The sequence below is a fragment of the Oryctolagus cuniculus genome, chromosome 13 (assembly GCF_051225735.1).
Source record: "Oryctolagus cuniculus isolate XC-2025 breed Fujian yellow rabbit chromosome 13, ASM5122573v1, whole genome shotgun sequence".
NCBI lineage: Eukaryota > Metazoa > Chordata > Mammalia > Lagomorpha > Leporidae > Oryctolagus > Oryctolagus cuniculus.
This window is the reverse complement of record NC_142879.1, coordinates 62715312-62735500: the sequence shown is the minus strand read 5'-3', so window position 1 is coordinate 62735500 and position 20189 is coordinate 62715312. Positions and strand designations below refer to the sequence as shown.

The window sequence follows — 20189 nt, the reverse complement described above, 5'->3', positions numbered from 1 at the left end:
TGGCCATTTTCTGGGGGTTACCTGGCAGTCTGTTCTGAGTGCCCTGGGCGACACGAAAAAGCCCCCAGGTGGAAGTTAGTGAACTTTCAGGAAGAGGGGCCGAGCTAGGCGGGGGCGGGGCCCGGGAGCAGCGGGGCGGGGGCGGTTCCCCGAGTATTTCTCGCCCGAGCCCGCCCCGCGCTCGCAAAGCTGGAGGGACGAGGCGCCCCCTTCTGCACCGGCTGCCTGGCTTTCCAGTGCATAGGAGCCAGGGAGATTGGTAGCGGGCAGGGGAGAGGCGCGTCCGCAGCGGGGTCTTGGGCGCGGCGGGAGGGGCGCGGCCGGGCTCGCAGCCCGCGGCGGCGGCCGCGGCTCCTCACTGCGCCAACGGGCGGCGGCCCCTCCCACCGCACCCACCCCCGCTGCCGCGGCAGCCGCCGCTGCTGCCGCCGCCCCGGGCCGACCTCGGGCCCCAGTCGGTGGCGCCAGCAGAACCTCCGCTCCGGACCGCAGCCGCCGGCCCTACCCCGGAGCAGGCTGCTCCTCCCCCTGCCTCCCGCGGGTCCCCCCGCGCGCTCCCCCGCCCGGCCCCTCTCCTCCCGCCCGGCAGCGCGCTCCCCGTGCCGGCTCGCTCCTTCGCCGGTTCCTCCTGCAGCGCCTGCCTGGGGCCTCCCGCTCGCCCCCCGCGCCCGGCTCCCCCGGCGCGCGTCCCGAGCCCGCTGCGCTCCGGCCGCCGCCTGGTCATGTCAGGATGGAGATCCGGCAGCACGAGTGGCTCTCGGCCTCCCCCCACGAGGGCTTCGAGCAGATGAGGCTCAAAAGCCGCCCCAAGGAGCCCTCGCCGAGCCTGACCCGAGTGGGCGCGAACTTCTACAGCAGCGTCAAGCAGCAGGACTACAGCGCCAGCGTCTGGCTTCGGAGGAAAGACAAGCTGGAACACGTAAGGGCTGCTCGCTCCCTGGGTTCTCAGCCCCGCACCTGCCGCTCGCGCCCCTCCCCGAGCGCGTGGAGCGCAGGGGCCGGGTGCAGGGCGCGAGCATGTGGGTCCCTTGTCCCGGCCGCGGGCATCTTCTCCTGCACTTTCTTGCCTCACTGCCCAGCCTGCGGAGAAGGGGGGGGGGGGGTTCGGTTCCCGCTCAGGCACCACCTGGCCCCTGCACACCCGCTGTGGGGTTTATTTGCACTGCGTTCCTGGGGTACCTGTGCGGGATGATCAAGAAGTGTGGAAGTGCCGCGAGCGTGGTTCCGAGGAAGCCGGTGTTGCATAGCAGCAGGATATTTAGAGGGCCATTTGCTAGTGTGTTGAGGAGTGGCTGGTTATTGAGTCCGGAAACTAACAGATTACGGAAACCACAAAGTTGTAGCTAGCCACCCAGTCTGGGTTCGCGCACAAACTCGAGTTTTCTACCGCGTGTCCGCTGCGATGAGCAGTTGGCGATCCTCTCTGCTAGAGCCCAAGTAGGGAAAAATTTTCGCGTTGCAAAGAGAGGGAAAAGAGGGAGCGGATCGTTCTGTTCCGTGGACACCGGCCGCCCTGGGGCGTGGGACCTGTGGAGGAGCCGGACCCCTGTTCCTCCCAGGTGCGGCTGCTTGCGAGGCGGTGCTGGTGCTGGGGTTGAGCCCCCAAGGCTTGCCATTCTGGAAGGAAAAAGTCCTGAAAAGGCGCCTTAGCGGCTCCACAGTTTCAAATGTAACCCGTCAGCATCTTCTTCAACCGGGTGTTAGGATGAACCTAAGAGAATCAGGTCGAGAGTGCAGCACAACTTAGCTGCAAAGATGCTGTTTCTTCCCGCAGCGCTGCACAGCCCAAAGGGAGTGTTAGTGGAATGAGGAGGTTTCCTTACATTCGGGTCACAACGCAGTGATAACACAGCGGACTCCTGGAACTCTAGGGTCACCAACCACTGCACCTGAATCTCATCTGCCTCCCCACCCCTCCCATCCCCCAGCGCCTCTCCTGGGCTTTGCAGCACCAGTAGGCTTCCCAGCAAAAAGCTTTCAAAGGGTTATTTCTCTACTAGGATGTGAAATGAAGGTTCGCTGCGCCTTTTTTTTTTAACTTAGTCTTATTAAGTCATTGAAAGCGCAATTTAAAGCTTTAAGTTGTATAGCAAGCTCTGGCTTGTGCGTAGTGAGCCATTTGCTAATATCCGAAGCATGTCTCGGCTGCTTAAGACCCGAGAAGTAGCTGAAAGAGGTTTCCAGGATGGCAAGTTTTCCAAAAGGCAACACATACTTTTAGAAAGTGCATGCTCCAGAATTAGTGGAAGCACTGGTAATGTTAAAGGGAGCAAATAGTATCTTGCTGTAATTTGGCTCTTGATGTTAATCTGGGTACCAGGAAAAATGGTCTAGCCTTAACATGATGGTAGGCGATATCTTCAGTATTTTCCCCACTTTGAATGTGTGCTCATTTGCAGCTCGCACCTTTAGCTGATCTGTTTCCTTTATTCTCCTGAAAATCAATAGTGCAGACTTTATGACTGTCTTCTTGAGTCACAGATGCTGCACATATTTCACTTAAATGCTTTCTCACTTCTTGGTTTTCATTGAAAGTATCCAGTCTACCATGTGAGCCATGGCAGCCTTATCTTTCTACAGGAGTGTAGGATGCTAGGTGCTCCAGGGGTTGAGAGGCCGAAGAAAAAATCTGGTTGCTTCAGAGCAGGAGAACATCTGTGTTTTCTCCTTCACTCACATGCTCCCAAAGAGAGCACTGCATTCATTAAAAAAAAAAAAAAATCACCTCATTTGTTATTTAAATCTGCATAGCATTTGTTTTGCTTTCTCAACTATATTTTACATGACATGCATAGTCTATTCTGATGTTTTCCTCTATGCCCACTTTCAGCCAGAAAGGGAGCTTTGCTTCAAATGCATTTATTGGTGATATTCTCTTGCTCCTTGGAAATATCAGACATTTTCAATGAATTTTTATGAAAATGCTTTGAAAGTATTAAGATCATATAAAACGTGATTTTATGTGAATTCAAGCATCTAGTACTTATAATCTGTATCATATTTCATATGCTGGGATGTTTCAGGCAGTTTGATTGTAAATTCTGATATGGTATTTGAGATTTAAAATCTCCTAACAAATGTACTCTGGTACATTCTTGCTATAGAAGACCTGAAAATGTAATGTTGACTTCATTATAGGCAACATTGAAACTTATGTGATGCCTTCTGATGCAGAAGTTGCATGGATTAGGATGAATGTGTCCTAGAAATTCAAAGGTGATATATATGGTGGCTTAAACACCCTTCTGATCTGTCTGATCAAATGGATGACCACTGTTTTTATTATCTAGAAAAAATGAATTAGTAATTATGATGGAAATCATATGCCTGAAAACAGCCTACTCAGTTATTTTGCTGGTAGTTTAAAAGGCAGTCTACGAATTAAGGGAATAAATAAGTTATGACTTCAAATGACACTCATCTTCAGTCATCACAATAATGGAATTCCCTGAGATGAAATGTGGCAGTGTGTGGACTCTGTCCAGACTTCAGAGGCATGGCTTCATCTGAAAGTCAATAACGTGCTGTAAAATGACAGTTAAAGAATCTATTTCCACCCTCTTCACTAAAAACGAGAGTAGTTTCTCTGTCCTTTTCTGGTGTAAAGGCTATAGGACTAACCTCCAGATTGGAGAAAAGAATGACAGGAACTGGCTCCTGTCATTGGTTGATCTGTACTTGAGATGAACACCTATTGAGAACTACATTTATGTGGGAGGATCTTTTATTCTCATGTCACCAATAGAAGCCACAAGGAAGTTGTTTTCTGTACCATGAATTTTGCAACACCACTTAGAAAAATCAAGAAAAAAGTAACGTTCTTGGCCCCAAAGGGAGTGCTGTCTTTTTAGATGCAAAGAATGCTCTTTGATTCTTAGGGTCTGTTCCTTTCTGTTCTTCCACATCATGTCCATAGCTTCAGAGGTGTGGCTTTTGAAGTAGTAGTCTCTGTAGGGTCCTATATTCACTTTCATTCTAAAGAAAGAGTGAAGAATTATAGTCTAACAAGGAAGAGGAACAAGGGGGCACTCCCTGGACCCTTGAGCTGCCCTTGCTCTCTCAGCCCTTTGCCACTTTATCATTTAATAGGGGTTGGCTGTGCTAGAGGACAGCATGGCATTAGTTTGGTGTCCTTTGGTGCTCGGTGCCCTTTTTGAACTTTTCCTTTGCGACGGGGAAGAAATGCAGAGGCTTCTTGGCTCAGGATCTGGGTTTTGTGCCAGTTAAATAGGTGGAAGTTTCCTTTTTGGTCATTTGTTTGTTTTTAATGGAGATGGAAATACCTTTTCTTCCCTACTTAATTGGCTCTTGCTAAAGTAACCAGGGTCACTGGTTAGATAGACCTGGATTTAGATTTTGACTCCATTTCATATTAACTTTGTGATCTTAGCCAAAGGACTTACAGTCAGCAGGATGATCCTTAAAGGAGTCACAGGCTTGCTGGGTTGATTAAATGAGACCATCTACGTCTATATTACAGACAGACTGTTGCCAGTTGCCAGGGGCTCAACACCACAAAATTATATTTTCCCTGATGTTTCTCAACTGTGCATGTTGGCTGTGGACTCACCTTGTCTTTGTTGCTTTTCTGAGGGAGACTGCCTCCTGATACTTGTTTGCATGATTGCCCAGGCAGCTTCAGGGATGTTGGTGACTCAGAATGGCTCTCAATGCTTCCACTAGGAATAATGTGTCCATTTGACACATTTATTGGCCAAAGGTTCATGGCCAAGGCTCACTGCAAAAGGGCTGGAGAAGAGAGAGGTGGCCAAGGCTCAGAAGGAAGAAAGAATTCACGAATGCTGATTAGAACTAACCCAGCACATAAAGCATTAAATGGAGTGTTTGGCCTTTGTTAAATGCCTAACAGGTGTGATTACTTCTCAGGTGCTGCCTGGCTCTCTGGCTGAAACCTAGCACTCCACCCAGAGGGCTTCTACACTCAGCTTTGTCACCAGTTTCCACCCAACAGTTACCTGCATTATAGTCCTAGGCCTTCAGTGCGTGGATCCTTTGGCCAGCAAGTCCAGCTCAGTGTCTTGGCCTGTTACGCTGTCCCTTTGTCTGGTTTTCAATCCAGTCTCTGTGGAATCTGACTCTTCTTGCCCAGGGGACCTTGTTTGCTTCCTGCCTGGCCTTTCTGAGCTGAGTCTTCTGGTACTTATTCTGTGTGCTGGACCTTGCCAGCAGAGAACAGCTCCTTGCCCCATTCTCAGCCTGTGCTTTCTTTCCCAGCTTGTGCTGGTGGAATTAAGTCAACCAATATTTCATATATCTGCAAGGTGGCTCAGACAAGCAATTTTAAACTTGCAAAAGAAAGCAGAAGAGTCAGTAAAGAATAAAAGAACAGAAACCTTAAGGTTCACACTTGCAATGAGCTGCTATAATGTCTTTGTTTGGTAAATGCCTCAAATTTAAAGATGTTCTTCTTGAAGTGTGAATTTACATCAACTTTTAATAGAGTTTATGCTACCAGTGAAGAGTAAATAAATGCCAAGTGCACACTTGCCTCTTGGTATGAATTATTCACATGATAAGCAAGGAATAAATGGATTGAAGAAAACTTGGTCACAGTGGTCTGGCTCATATTATGTAATGCCATTTATGTCCCACAGAGCAGATCCGTGAACGTACTATACCCCACAGAGCAGATCAGCAAAACACCGAAAGACAAAGTTCAACCTAAGGGAATGAATCTTTAAAATGTTCCACTAAAAATCAAGCAGATAAGCAGACACAGCCTGGCAAAGCTTAAGAATGTTAACATTTACTAGGATTATAGGTAAACAAACCAAACTTGAGGCTGAGGCTGTGTTCTTTGCTTGTCTAGCTGATCAATCAAGAGATGAAAGTTTAGATGTCCGTGCATATCTGGATTTTAGTGCTGTGTCCATTATTGTATTGGTCACTATGAAGCAAACGTACACTAATATACCAAAGGACTTCTCTTACTGTGGGTTGACATTGGTTTCTTCTGAAGAATCTTCGGTATTTTTTGAATTCTGTTGAATGTGGCTTATTGATTTTTTTAACATAATCATAGTCTGTGACATACTTAGTATATTTAACTTGACAGGATCAAGATGACTGGGCTTAAGGTTTCTTTTTCTGCTCTTCTGCCATGTAATAGTCACATGCCAATTTCTCTAGAAATTTTTACTTTTCTTGTCGGACTTTTGTACCTGTCTCAGACTTAAACCTATGCATGTAACAGTTCTGCTTTAACTTGCCTGGGATATGGCAAAGATGTAGTAAGTTCTGATACTGATTTGACTGATAGATGGCATCATTAGGTGGATGGAGTCTGTGGCTAGATCTGACATCAGAAATGGTGCCTACATTGTATACATTGGGGACATTACATTTCCTGATAGTCTATGCAAGTGTGAATTCTAGACAATCTTGAGTGTAGGGTGCAACAGAAATATTGAGTTAAAATGGTAAACTGTGGCTAACAGATAGAACCTTTTAATAACACTTTAATTTTTCATGGAAACATGGGGGAAAATGGGCCAAGTTTCTAAAATCACAAATCTAGCCCTTGGAAAGATTTAATGAGGGGCACAAACATTCCCAAGTAGACTTCACTTTGTTGAAAAATCTCATTGCTGCCTGATACATGAAGAGGACCCAATCTGAACTACCTAGCTGGTGACACAAGACTGGATATTTTGGGCACTGGTTGACAAATACATTCTTTAGTCTCCAAAGTAGACAGTGATTCCTGTGAACGTAGTGTTTCCCAGACTTGAGCTATTTTTGTATTTCTACCAATAAATGTTTGAGTCTGACCCAGCAATAGCATGAGAAGTTGAAAAGATGAAACTTAAGTTTGCTGGTTGATACATCTTTTTATCAGTTAATAGGTGTTTATGAAGGAGGAGACTGAGAGAGCTTTAATTCAGTAAGCTTTTACTTGATATAATCGGTATTCCAGTGAGTGGAGAATACACAAAAAGAATAGGATATCTTCAAGATATTTGCAGTTTCATAAATAGTTACAATATGGATCCAGTGTTATGAGCAACACAGAATGCAAAACAAAATAAGAGTCCTGCCTGTAAGGGGCACATTATTTAGACAAGGATATAATACAGTTAAAATAAGTAGTGAATACTGTTACACATAATGAAAAGGTGACATAGCAAAGTTGAGTTTACCCCAGCAAAGTTGAAACAAAATTTGAAAATCAACTTATGTAATTTATTATATTAACAGAAAAACAAACCTGATTACCTTAGATGAAGAAACATCATTTGAAATTTGCACTCAACATGATAAAATTCTTAACAAACCAAAAATAAACTTTTATTCTGATAAGGGATTTCCTTAAAAATAATCAGTTAATGGTGAAATATTAAAATCATCTATGAAGATATTAAAAACAGATGTCTACTAACATCACTTCTGTTCAGCATTGTATGCAATAGGCAAAAACTGAATTAAAGGAAGTATTAACATTATCAGTATTAGAAGATATGATTGTATACATCTGAAAATCAAAAATAGATATACTTAATAGTGTCACCATATTTATTGAAGTCATTGGATACAATGAGTTATATAAAACTCAAAAAAACCTAAGAGCCAATACCAGTTATATTAGTATGATAATACCAGATACTTAGGAATAAAGCTAATAAAAGTTGGTAAAGACCTGTTTAACCCATCCCTAGATTTATGTATAGAGCAGGTACAATTTCAGTTAATATCCAAATATGTAGGGGCCAGCACTGTGGTGTAGCAGGTAAAACTTCTGCCTGCAGTGCCGGTATCCTATGTGGGCATTGGTTCAAGTCCTGGGTGCTCCACTTATGATCCAGCTCTCTGCTGTGGCTAGGGAAAGCATTAGAAGATGGCCCAAGTGCTTGGGCCTCTGTACCCACATAGGAGACCTGGAAGAAGCTCCTGGCTTTGGATCAGGTCAGCTCTGGCCATTGCAGTCATTTGGGAAGTGAACCAGCGGATGAAAGACTCTCTCTCTCTCTCTCTCTCTCTCTCTCTCTCTCTCTCTCTGCCTCTCTCTGCCTCTCTCTGCCTCTCTCTGCCTCTCTTTTTGCCTCTCTTTTTGCCTCTCTTTTTGCCTCTCTTTTTGCCTCTCCTCTCTGTAACTCTGACTTTCAAATAAATCTTAAAAAAAAACCTCAAATTTATATATTGAGAAATGGTTCTATAAAATATAAAGATGCAAAGTGCCAAGTATAACCAAGACAATGCTGAAGAAGAGCAGACCTAAAAGACTGCTTTCAGATCTCAAAATTTATTATAAAACAAGTATAGTAAAAGTGTGGTATTGATGTAAGGATAGATCAATTAACAAGCTAGGAAGTGCAAAGGTGGATCTGTGTGTATTTAGGTACTTGACTTATGACAAATACAACACTGAAGTGCAGTGAGAAAAAGATAGTCTTTAAAGAAAGAAGTGCTAGGTCAGTTGTATATATAAAAAGTGGATCTTGATTTTACTTTTACATCTACAAAAAATTTTAATTGTGATTCAGAAAGTAAAATAAGACTTCATGAAAATACTATAAATCAGCTTGGACTAGGAAAATTCTAATCAGTTTTTTTTTTTTTTAAGATTTTTATATTTGAAAGAGTTAGAGAGGGGCGGGGGGGGGGGGTCTTCCATCCATTGGTTCACTTCCCAAATGGCCACAATGACTGGAGCTGCACCAATCCAGAACCAGAAGCCAGGAGCTGCTTCCAGGTCTCACACTGGTGTGGGGGCCCAAGGACTTGGGCTACCTTCTACTGCTTTTCCAGGCTATAGCAGGGAGCTAGATTGGAAGAGGAGCAGCCGGGTCTTGAACCGGCACCCATATGGGATGTTGGTACTCTAGGCTGCAGCTTTACTTGCTACACCACAGCGCTGGCCCTGATAATCTCAATTTAATAAGATTAATAGACTAGACTATATTATGACTTTTAAATAAAATAATTTTAAATATAAAAGACAAATTGTAGTACATAGTTTAAAATAGACTATCTAAAAACTAAGTGTCTTTTGTCTATAAAAGTTTCCATTTAGAGGGTGAAAGCAAGTCACAAAGGATACCACTTCTACTGAGTTTTTATTTAGAAACTTTGAAGCGCACCTACAAATCAATAAGTAAAACATATCCCAACAGAGAAGTATGTAAGATAGTTAAACAAGAACTTCACAAAAGCGAATATTCAAGTGGCATTTTCATGCACGACAAGGAACCTGATGCTGTTATCAAGGAATCATAAGTTAGACAAAAGCGGACAGTCCAGCCACCAGAATAGTTGAAGTTAAAATGAGTGACCAAAGTGTTGATGAAAATGAGAAACATTCATGGCTTTCATAGCTTCTGTTAGAACTATAATTCACAAAGCCTCTCTAGAAAATCGTCGATAGTATCTACTAAATGGAAACATGTATCTTACCAACAATTTAGGTTCTATGTGTATATTAAACAAATGTGTTTATATACACCAAAACATATATGCAGATGTTTATTGAAGCACTGTATTTAGTAGCTCCCATAGGATGCGTACCTAATACCCAACTGTAGTTGAATGGACAATATATTATAATATACTAAGCAGTTATAAGAGATTACACATATTTCTCTACTGCATATGCATGCAATAATGTGTATGATTCTTTCAGACATAGTATTGAGTCAAAGACAGATAAATGATTCCACTTATGTGAAAAAATAGAACTAAGTTAGAGAGCTAGAACTTAGTGATTTTCTTAAAGGTAAAAAGGGCAGTTGGGGGCTTCTGGGAAACCATGTGTTCCATCTCATTTTTTAGCTGATGGTTACAGAGTAAACCTTTACGAAACTCTATGCTTAAGATTTGCATACTTTATGTCATATCTCAATGATAGCTTAGAGTAACATGTACATTCATTACATTTATTGCTTATCTCTGGCTTCTTGGAATCTGTTTCTCTATCTTACTCTTTCTACTCCATAAGCCTTGGGCCATGACTCCCTCTGTCACTTTCTTTATCCCCCTATGGCTCCTGGGTCTTTTCTTCTCCCCTTGCCATCTACTTTAGATAGCCTTCCTTGTCATCCTGTTGCACATATTCCACTGTGTTATAATTGAACGGCCAGCTCCTCTACTAGTTTACTCTTTAATAAATTCATATTGAGCTCCCTGTAGTTGCAGTTGCTTAGTGAATTGTAGTCTCCTTGGTACAGAGACCTTAAATCTCTCCTGGTACAGAGAAGGTGGCAGGATTCACTTGGTGATGGTTTGTTCTGGATGCAAGAGCTTAGGAAGTAGACCTGCTGGTTGTAGGACTGGCATGAACCAAAACTTTTGAGCAGCATCTGGGCAAGAAAAAGGATACTGTTTAAGGGGGGGATTGAGTGTAAAAACATCTGCATTGGTAGATTAGGGGGGCCTAAGGACTTTGGAGATGCTGAGCTTTATTATTTAAGCAAAAGGGGGACATTAGAATTGGCACTTTATTTGGGAAGTCCAGATTTCAGTACAACTGATAGTGGCATGCAGTGTTGAAGAATAAGAACATAGAATTTGGGAGAGCCATGGAAAGTCGCTTAGTGGTTCCTGTGGGAATTGCCAAGGAAGTTACACGAAGATGATGGAAGTATGAAAAAATGATGAAGCACCAATGCAAGAAGTATTATGAAATGAGTTCACAAGACTGGGGCTGCATTGGTTGTGGGGAATATGAACGAGCTTATCCACCAGCAGATATTGAGTGTCATGGATATGCCAGAAATGGTGATTGGTGTGATCGATGTAGAACAAGGAATATTTGGAAATCCCTTTGAGAGTTGAAATTCTGCTTATTCATCTTTGTATTTTGAACTCAAGCCATTGCTATTGTTTTAATTCACAATTATAGTTGTAATTAGCAAAGATTCTAATAATTGCTTCTACAATGAGCTGAGCATCAGGCTTTTTAAAATTCAAATGTCTATGATTGGGCCTTTATTTATGACTTAGTTGTCCTTTGGGACTCAAATGATGTGTCAACATCTCTAAACATAAAGCCTGGTTGGATGTCCCTCTTCTGTGATCCTATGACATCATAGACAGGCATCTGTTATAGCATGTTAACACAACTTTTATTTTTTTTTAATTGCCTGATTGTTGTCTTCAAGCTTTCCACTAAGGGAAGAAGACAATGTTTCATTTTCCTGACACTGTACTCTTAATTCTTAGCATAGTGCCTGGTAGACACACAATGTTCATTAATTTGACTATTGAAAGAAAAAGTGAATGATTTTGAATGTGTTCAGTGAGGCAGAACTTACATACAAGAGAAGGAATAAGGTGACCTATGCTACTTGCAAAATACATGTTATAGGTGTGAAATGCAACAAATTCAGAGAAAAATCAGAAGCATCATGATAAACTACCAAAAAGGCATTCCCAGTGCTCTAGTTGTCAGGTGGAGAATATAGCAGACAAGACTATCTAAACCATCCCATAGGTTGAGAGTCCATTGATTATTTTTTAAAATTCTGGAGAAATGGAGTTTCACAGGCACTTTAGTCCAACATCTAGTTTATTTATGGTGAGCCTTTTGTTTTAATTTCCCTGTACCTTTGTTTCAATCAGTCAAGAAAAGAACATTATTTCCTGAAGTACTTTGGTATGACATACTGCCTAAATCTGCTGGTTATTTAGCTCCTGCCCTGCACACACTTGATCAGAGACTTTGAGATACTCTATAGCAGGGAATGTGTCAAAACTGCCAAAAATCCCCCCTTAAAGACCTAACAGTCTTGATCATTAAATACCTCCTACTAAGACTTCCTAATCTGAATGTTTTCAAGCCTCTTTCATTCCCTTAATCTTCTTGATTTAGTCTGTGACAATGTGCACTCAGTACTTAAAGCCTGAACTATAAGATTCCTGACAGATTTTTTAAAAAATATACTTTTGTTCCAGAATATCTAGATTTATAGAAAAATTACAAGATAATACAAGCATTTCCTGCACTCCTCAGCCAATTTTAGTGTCCCCCAGTACTAACATCTCAGCTCCAGACTTTATTTGAATTTCACCAGTTTTTAAATTAGTGTCCTTTTTCTGTTCCAGGATCCCATCCAGGGTACTATATTATGTTTAGTTGTCCTGTTGTCTTAGTCACCTCTGATCTGTGACAGCTTCTCGGGCTTTCCTAGTTCTTTATGACCTTGTCCTTCTAAGCATCCTGGTGAAGTTTGGGGAATATTCCTAATTTTAGAGTTGCCTGATTTTTGTATGATTAGGATGGTGGATTTTTGGAAAGAACCCACAGGGTTGGTTCTTGTTTCATCAAAGCATACATGCTAGTTAGCTAGCCTCATAAATTACTGATGATGTTGTTCTTGATTATTTGGTTAAATTAGCACTCACCAGGTTTCTCTACCATAAACTTACTAATTTTCCCTTTCCACAATCTGATTTTTCAAAGTGCAACATTAAGTCCCAGATCCCCATGTTCAACTCCTGGTTTAGAAAGTGGCTGAATGTATCATTTTTAAGGAAGACTTATCTCTTCTTCCCCATGTTAAAGGACCTAGGTTTCTGATGAGGAGCTTTAAATGATACACTTGACTATTTTCATTTGGTCCAGAAGTTTTTTGAGAATAAACGTATTTCTTTATCTTGGAAATCTATTGGTGACAAATTATGTGAATAGAATTATTGACCATCATTAAAAAATGGATTAATTCAATCTTCATTGATAAAATTATAGAAAAAAAACTTAATGTCTTTCCTGGAGAGAGACTAGTAATTCCTATAACATTCATTAAATTTAATTCCTACTAAAATAAGTAGGTTAATACATAGCCTGCCGCCTATTCTGTCTCTTGCTTGTATGTTTCTAATGAAAACACAACAGATAAATTGGCTGTAGGGTAAACTATTGAGCCATTATTTTTGTCGCTAATCCATAAAGACATTTCTTATAGCACAATAGATTTGGAATTGTGTTGTTTTATCTGACAGACTTGTTAAAAGGATAAAAGGAGAAAGTGACTTAATATAATCTTTGCCCCATGTAATTCCAAGATTAGTTGTCCAGTTTGAGTACGATATGAATATTAGGTTCACAGATTAATCCTTGCATTAACATTTACTCCTTTACCTCAGGGTAGTCAACAAAGTATACATATCCACATGGATAATTAAACATATTATTGACTGTCACCATTCCTATAGTGAAAAGATTGTCATTCTAATAAGGAACAGTCATCTCAGTATAGTATCTTCCTGAAAAGAGTTGGACATTGTGACAAAGTCCCATTGACATATGGAGGACAATATAAGCATGGCCAGCCAGCCATAGACTCTTCTGCACAGCACCCATGATTCAGATCTGTGGCTTGAAACTTTGTAAATTATTCTATTATGCTAAATTTCAGGGCTGCTTGTTAAAATTTTAGACCAAGTATCTTAAATCCACAAATGCCAAAGGCCTACTAATACTCAGCTCTTCTTAACCAGAAACATTTTTTTGAGTGTCTAGATTTGTAGTGATCAGGGATCAAAAGAATTTCTAGACATTAGCATTGCTGAAGATCTCTCTTCTGAATAGCTTAAATGGCTAGGAGAGATAATGAGCCCCAGAGATAGCCTCTCATGTCTGGGAAGTGGTGTCCTTGCCAAGGGCACCACTTCCTGCTGTTTCTAAAGCTGCTGGGTGATCTTCCATCCTTGGCATGGCCCCCACTGCTACTGAGGATAGTGGCTCTCATTGTGATCACCTTTGTTTCTGTGATGCTGTTCTGCTGTCAAGGGCATTTGCAGATGCTATGCTGAGGCTGACACTGGCTAATTTACTGTACCTACCTCTTGGAAGCTGAACTGTGCCAATGCATGAAAGCCAGTCACTCTGCTAAATCAGGAAGAATCTCTTCCCACTCAGTAGCGTGCCTCATGCTGACCACTTGCTTTCAAAGTAGAACTGGCGTATGCATCCAGCGCTTCTGAGATTGCCTGTGAAAATCACCTTTCCTGTTATTGAGCCCCCTATTTCTTCTTAGAACTCTATCACTTTGGGGCATCAGAACTTAAATATGCAATCTCTATGCCTTGATTTCACGTCTCCTCCAGAGTCTGGGGCATATCCTGATGTCCTGTTCTCCATTTAGGGGTGAATTTCCTTCCCAGGAAAATCATTATTTCTCATGCTGCAGCTCTTAATCTCTCCCTAGCAGGCCTCAATTTAGCTGAGTCTGCATGGATTTAATCCTGAGCCCCCCTCCACCTTGCTTTTATCTGAATTGTTCATCTTTCTTGAATGACATCTTCATGGGCAGCAAGTTCAGTGACAGAAAATTACAGCCCAGTTGTCTTTATACCTAGGGATGCAACTTAGATTTAATTTCTTAGCTAAACATTGCTAAGATATGCATTGGCTTCATCTTCATCAAAATTTGTTTATCCTGCATACAGTGAGTAGTAGAGGATTATTAAGTGCCAAAGAACCATTGATGCAGCAAAGCTTTCTTCCAGTGTTAAAATTCTAAATGTGCCTTCCATGTTGAACAAATGATTCTAATGTGTATCAGAATTTTCCTGCTTTTTATGAATGGTGACAACACTCTTACTAATTTCCTGAGGGGGAAAAATGGAAACTTAGGTGTTGTCTCCAGGAAGTGCTATTTGCTTTTTACTTTCTGTTCTTTATGAAAGCCTCTTTCCTACTATTCATTTTCAATTCTTACATTTGTGTTTGTATTGCTTTTATTACACCATCCTTCTGGCTAGTGATGCTGGTGGCAGAAGGGTGAGGAAGATAATGATTTCTGAGTAGTCTGGTTGGTCTTGAGGTGGACGTGATTGGGCAGCATAACTGCAGTGAGAATACCTGAGCCCATCACCTCCAAGCTCCTTGGGCACCTGGAGGTCTGCCCTTGTCTTTCATCTTGATCTGATGATGCTATTTTTAATTCACAGCTCAAAGGGTGGGTCTCCTTTATATGGAACTTAAGTGCCAATGAGATGATGATGTTAGAACCTGGCATGATGTCTGTGGAATCCATTAAAATAATAACGCAAGAAAGTGTTCCCATCACAGCCTACCTTAGAAATGCATGCTTTTTTTATTTATCCATTCTTTAGGTGATGGACATTTGATTCAATAGCTTAGCTTTTATGAAAAATGCTGTAGTAAACTTGGATGTATATCCCATGAATATATACAATTGTAATATGTCAATATTAACAAAAATAAATGTGTCCTTATTTATAAATCCCCTCCTTTTGCCTAGTTAGGCCTTCTTGTTAGACCTAAACCCATTTTCTGATTGTTCTGTCATCATTAGCACAGAATGAAAACTACTGATTTGCTCTATAGTTTTTAGAGGCAGTAGCTTCAAGACATCAATTTCATAGTAGCGTTAACATCCCAAATCTTAGATCACATGTTATTCTACATTTCAGGGGTTATGATTTTTAAGAAACTTTTTGAAATTCTGAATAACTGGAAAAACTAGTTTAAAAAGAAATCCATGTGGAAAATCATGTTTCATTTTATAGCTATAAATCTCTGATATGTATTCTATATATGACATAAATAAAACTTAAGCATACATTTGTTTGGGGGAGACTTTGGAGTTTATTTTTAGATGTCACAATGTAAGAAATGCTTTCATGGGTGGAAGTAGTGATTGCAAAGGAATAGCGTGTTGATAATTGCTCTGTGATTAAAGATTCAGTTTGCTTAGTCTGAAAATGAATTGAAGAACTGTCCTGGCTTTGTTCAAAGGTGGTAGTGCCCATGTGGACCCTGTATATCATAGAGTCTTAGGAGTTGGAATCTCCAGCCTTTAGAGGATTTGGACCTTGAACATTGCTGGTTGACACCTGTATTTGCTGCCGCCCCCCCCCCCTTTTTTTTTTTAACTTTGAAGACAAATCAACTAGCTGCTTTCAACAAAACTGTAGAGTGGTTAGAACAAAACATTTGGAGAGGCACCTAACATGCAGTTCCTCTGCTTGTTAAGTCAATTGGCCCTTCCTGTTCTCCTCCTCACTGACACATTTGCCTGTCTGTAACTGAAAGGGCTAGAACATGTAAAAATTATTCTGTGTATTGTTCTTCTATAAGAAAAGGAATGACAAGCATATGTTTTGTAATATTAAAACACAAACTAGAAAACATTTAAAGCTCATTTAGTCTTTGTCACTTAAAATGAGCTCAGCTTTCACTAGTACCCATGTCAGAATGGATTAAGTAGTAAGGAAGTTTATTAGCATGCATAAAAATGGGAGAATTGGTTAATTCGGCAACTGAACATGGTTAAGATCCCCTGCTCCTTTGCATGTTCCCTCTCTGCACCCCAGCCTTTAGATTCTTTCTCAGGTGCTAAAATGACATCGAAGTTCCACATGTCATATCTTCGTTTAAAAAAAAAAAAAAAAACTTCCAGGGCCAGAATAGAATACCTGACATTATATCACTTTTTGATAGTGTGGAAATGTTTCTCCAAAGTTCTGTTCTTTGGACTTTTCCCTCAGGTCTCATTGGATAGTTCCACGGAGCTATTTCTAAGCCAGTTTTTGGCAAAGAAAATAAAAAATGTCATCTTGAGACTGGACTGCTCTCTACTTTCTTATCCTTGATTAAAACTCAGAGCGCCTTCTCAACACAGGCGGTGGAAGGGAGTGGAGAAGGGTGGTTATTGGGTCAAGAATAAGACTGTCCACGTAGCCCTTTGTCCTACATTTTCTATAGGTTTCCATCTTAAATTTGTTTGCAGAAGTGAAGAGATACAAAGGTGCCCATGTGTGTATACACAAGCATCCACAAAACTAGATATGTATGATTTAACTGATTATTGGTAATTGTTCAGAGGCTTGTTAAAGAAGTGCAAGAAATATGATTTTATATTTAACAATGTTGTATGCTTTGCTATACTTAATTATTTGAAAATTAGTAGTCTTGGGAACCATTAATCAGAATAGGTATTTGATTGTATAATTCTATTCTGTTACTATTCTGCATAAGTAAGAGATGATTAAAACAGTGTTACATAAATTCTTTTTGTAAAGATTTATTTATTTCAAAGTCAGAGTTACACAGAGACAGAGGCAGAGAGAGACAAGTCTTCCATCCAGTGATTCACTCCCCAACACCTGGAGCTGCACCAATCCGGAGCCAGGAGCTTCTTCCGGGTCTCCCACGTGGGTGCAGGGGCCCAACGATTTGGGCCATCTTCTACTGCTATCCCAGGCCATAGCAGAGAGCTGGATCGGAAGAGGAGCAGCGGATCTCGAACTGGTGCCCACATGGGATGCCGACACTTCATTAGGCCAGGGCATTAACACGCTGTGCACAGTGCCAGCCCCTAAAATTTTTTTTTAAATGATTTATTTATTTGAAAGAGTTACACAGAGAGAGGAGAGGCAGAGGGAGACAGAGAGGTCTTCCATCTGATGGTTCATTTCCCAATTGGCTGCAATGGCCAGAGCTGTGCTGATCCAAAGCCAGGAGTTGGGAGCTTCTTCCGGGTCTCCCACGTGTGTGCAGGGGCCCAAGGACTTGGGCCATCCCCTACTGCTTTTCCAGGCCATAGCAGAGAGTGCGATCAGAAGAGGAGCAGCCAGGACTCGAACTGGTAGCCATATGGGATGCTGGCACTGCAGACAGCGGCTTTACCTGCTACACCACAGAAATAAATTCTTTAACAGAGGCATCGTATGTGCTTGTTTGCTAGTTTGTTATGGGAAGTAATCAAGAGGACTAAGCCCTAGGTCACTTAGTTTCCTCTCTTTGCTAACTTCCTAGATGGTGGTCACCAACATTATAAATCCAAGGGTAATCATGGAGTTTGAAGGGAAAGATGATGTGCTTTTCTGAATATGCTAAATTTGAGGTTCTTGTGAGATATTGAGACAGAAATATCCAATAGAGTTAGGTATTGCTGGAAATTCAGAGAGACATCAGGGTTGCAGATGTAGACTTGCGAGTCATTAGCATATGAGTGGTAGCTACAGTCATGAATAAATGAGATTAATAACTAAACTGTGGCTTAGCATCTTAGACTACTTTCAGGCTTAAATTCTGCCCTCTGTATATCTACAAAGTTAATATATCTCCATTTTATGTTGAACCAATAAGAGGAAAGTAAATCTTGCTTATTTATTCTCCCAGCCACATAATGTGTTCTGAAGCTTAAAAGATGCACTATTTGGATTTTTCCTTGCTTGTTCCTTAGCCTTTCATATCTGTGAATTCTAATGAGAGATACTTGCTTCCAAAACAAATGTATATATTTTAATTCTTTGTTAACATTTATAGTAAAGAACTTACTGTATCTGTGTTGGTGAAACAGGCAGAGGTCTGTCTGAAAGTAGACGGAGCAGCCAATGTGGCAAAGAAGGGAGAAGTGAAGGTCACCTGGAAGGCACTGAGTTTAATATTATAATTATTGTATATTACATAATAGTTATTTCTGACTCAGTATGAGAAGAAATGTGCACTGTGCTCAGATGCAGTTCTGTCCAGTTGCTTTGCTGTCTGCTCAGGTTTGTTGGTCTGAAATTCACTAAGGCACTACTGATGAGTGAGAATTTAGGAGGTACAGGCATGATGTGGCCAATTTTGGATTCCCTAATGAGTACGTGATTCCTTCTTCAATGGTCTTTGAATCCTGTCTATTGAGTGAACATGAGATCTTTGCTTGTTAGTCTTCAGCAACTGTCTTACCACCTATATCCCCTATAGAAAGATAGGGTCAGGCAGGGACCAAGCTAGGAATACTAGGCTTTATTGTATAGTGCTGATAGAAAATTTCCTTTTCACATAAATGTTCTTAAGTTTTCTAAAAAAGTGAATTGACTTAAAAACATTAATTACTATTAGTCTAGATGGTATGTAGGTGTGACTCCTATTGTTGTACCTAACCTTCCATCTCTGTCATTCTGCAAATATGACATTTAGTCATTATGGATCTATTTAGTTGTCTTTTTCTTCAGTTATTCTTAAAATTTTTGTTTCTCCATTAAACCTACTTGTTGCACAGAAAGACTGAGAAGAACAACAAACTATGTCTAAGATATTCCCTTGATCATCTTCTCTCCAACATTAATGAGCAATAACTACATCTAAATTGGCCATTGTTTAAAACAAATAGATAAAAATTAATAGTAAAATTTTTAGCATTTAAACATACTACCAAATGCTAGTGAGAATAGAGATATGAGCCCTTCCTCTTTTGGGAAAAGTAAATTGTAAAGCCCTTATGTCTAATAATTTGGCAGCATACATCCAATGAGTTAATACCATTAATGCCCTTTGGGCTACCATTTTTTTCTTTATGAATTTATTTTAAGGAAATGGCTCTCTATGCCTACACATTTTATTTGAGAATGGTCATCACAACATTTCATCTTTCATTTATTCAACAAACATTGACTGATACCTACTCTGTGCCAGGCAGAGTTTTTGGCCATAGGATGTACTGCAGTGGACAAGACAAATTTAGTGGTTGTGTTTTGATTCCAGTGAGGGAATAGGTAGTAACACTATGCACATATGGTGATATGTATTGTGATTTTTTTTTTTTTTTTTTACATTGTGAGTACAATGAAGAAAATGAAGCAGGGAGCAGCTGTGGGAAGTGGGAACTGTTTTAATCAGGCTCCTAGTAGAAAGCCTGTCTACGAAGGTACCATTAGAGTAGGGTTAATTTTAATAGAAAAGGTGTGGATATTTGGTGCAGTGCTTAAGATGCTACTGTGATCACTTACATCCAATATTTGAGTGCCTGGGTTGAGTACTGGCTCCAAGAAATTTCAAAAATATTTTAGAAAACCCAGCTATTTGGGACCAGTATTGTGGTGTGGAGGGTTAATCCACGGACTGTGATGCCAGTGTTGTCCATGGGAACAGGTTCATGTCCTGGCTGCTCCACTTCTTATCCAGCTCCCCAATAATGGCCTGAGAAATGCAGTGGGAGATGGCCCATGTGCCTGGGGCCTTGCCCCTTATGTGGGAGATGCAGATGAAACTCCTGGTTTCAGACTGGTCCAGCCTCAGCCATTGCAACCTTTTGGGGATTGAATCAGTGGGTGGAATCAATTTCTCTCTGTCCCTCTGTCCTTCTCTCACTTGACTTTCAAATAAATACATCTTGAAAAAAAATTAAACTATTCTTTCAAAGTACCTTTATTCTACTCCTATATTCATTTGTCATCTTTCATGAAAGCCCTGTGAAAGCATTAATCATGTTTTT

General features: G+C 40.9%; 1 protein-coding gene across 2 annotated transcripts in view; it reads left to right on the top strand.

Annotated features, from left to right (window-relative positions):
* Positions 1 to 265: 265 nt before the first annotated feature.
* PLD5 (phospholipase D family member 5) overlaps positions 266 to 20189 on the top strand; it is a 410403-nt gene continuing 390479 nt past the window's right edge. For both annotated transcript variants that reach the window (XM_051820761.3, XM_070055590.2), the window contains exon 1: positions 266 to 919. In XM_051820761.3, coding sequence (XP_051676721.1) covers positions 731 to 919 — 189 coding nt within the window. In that variant the 5' untranslated portion in view covers positions 266 to 730. The remainder of the gene's footprint in view (positions 920 to 20189) is intronic.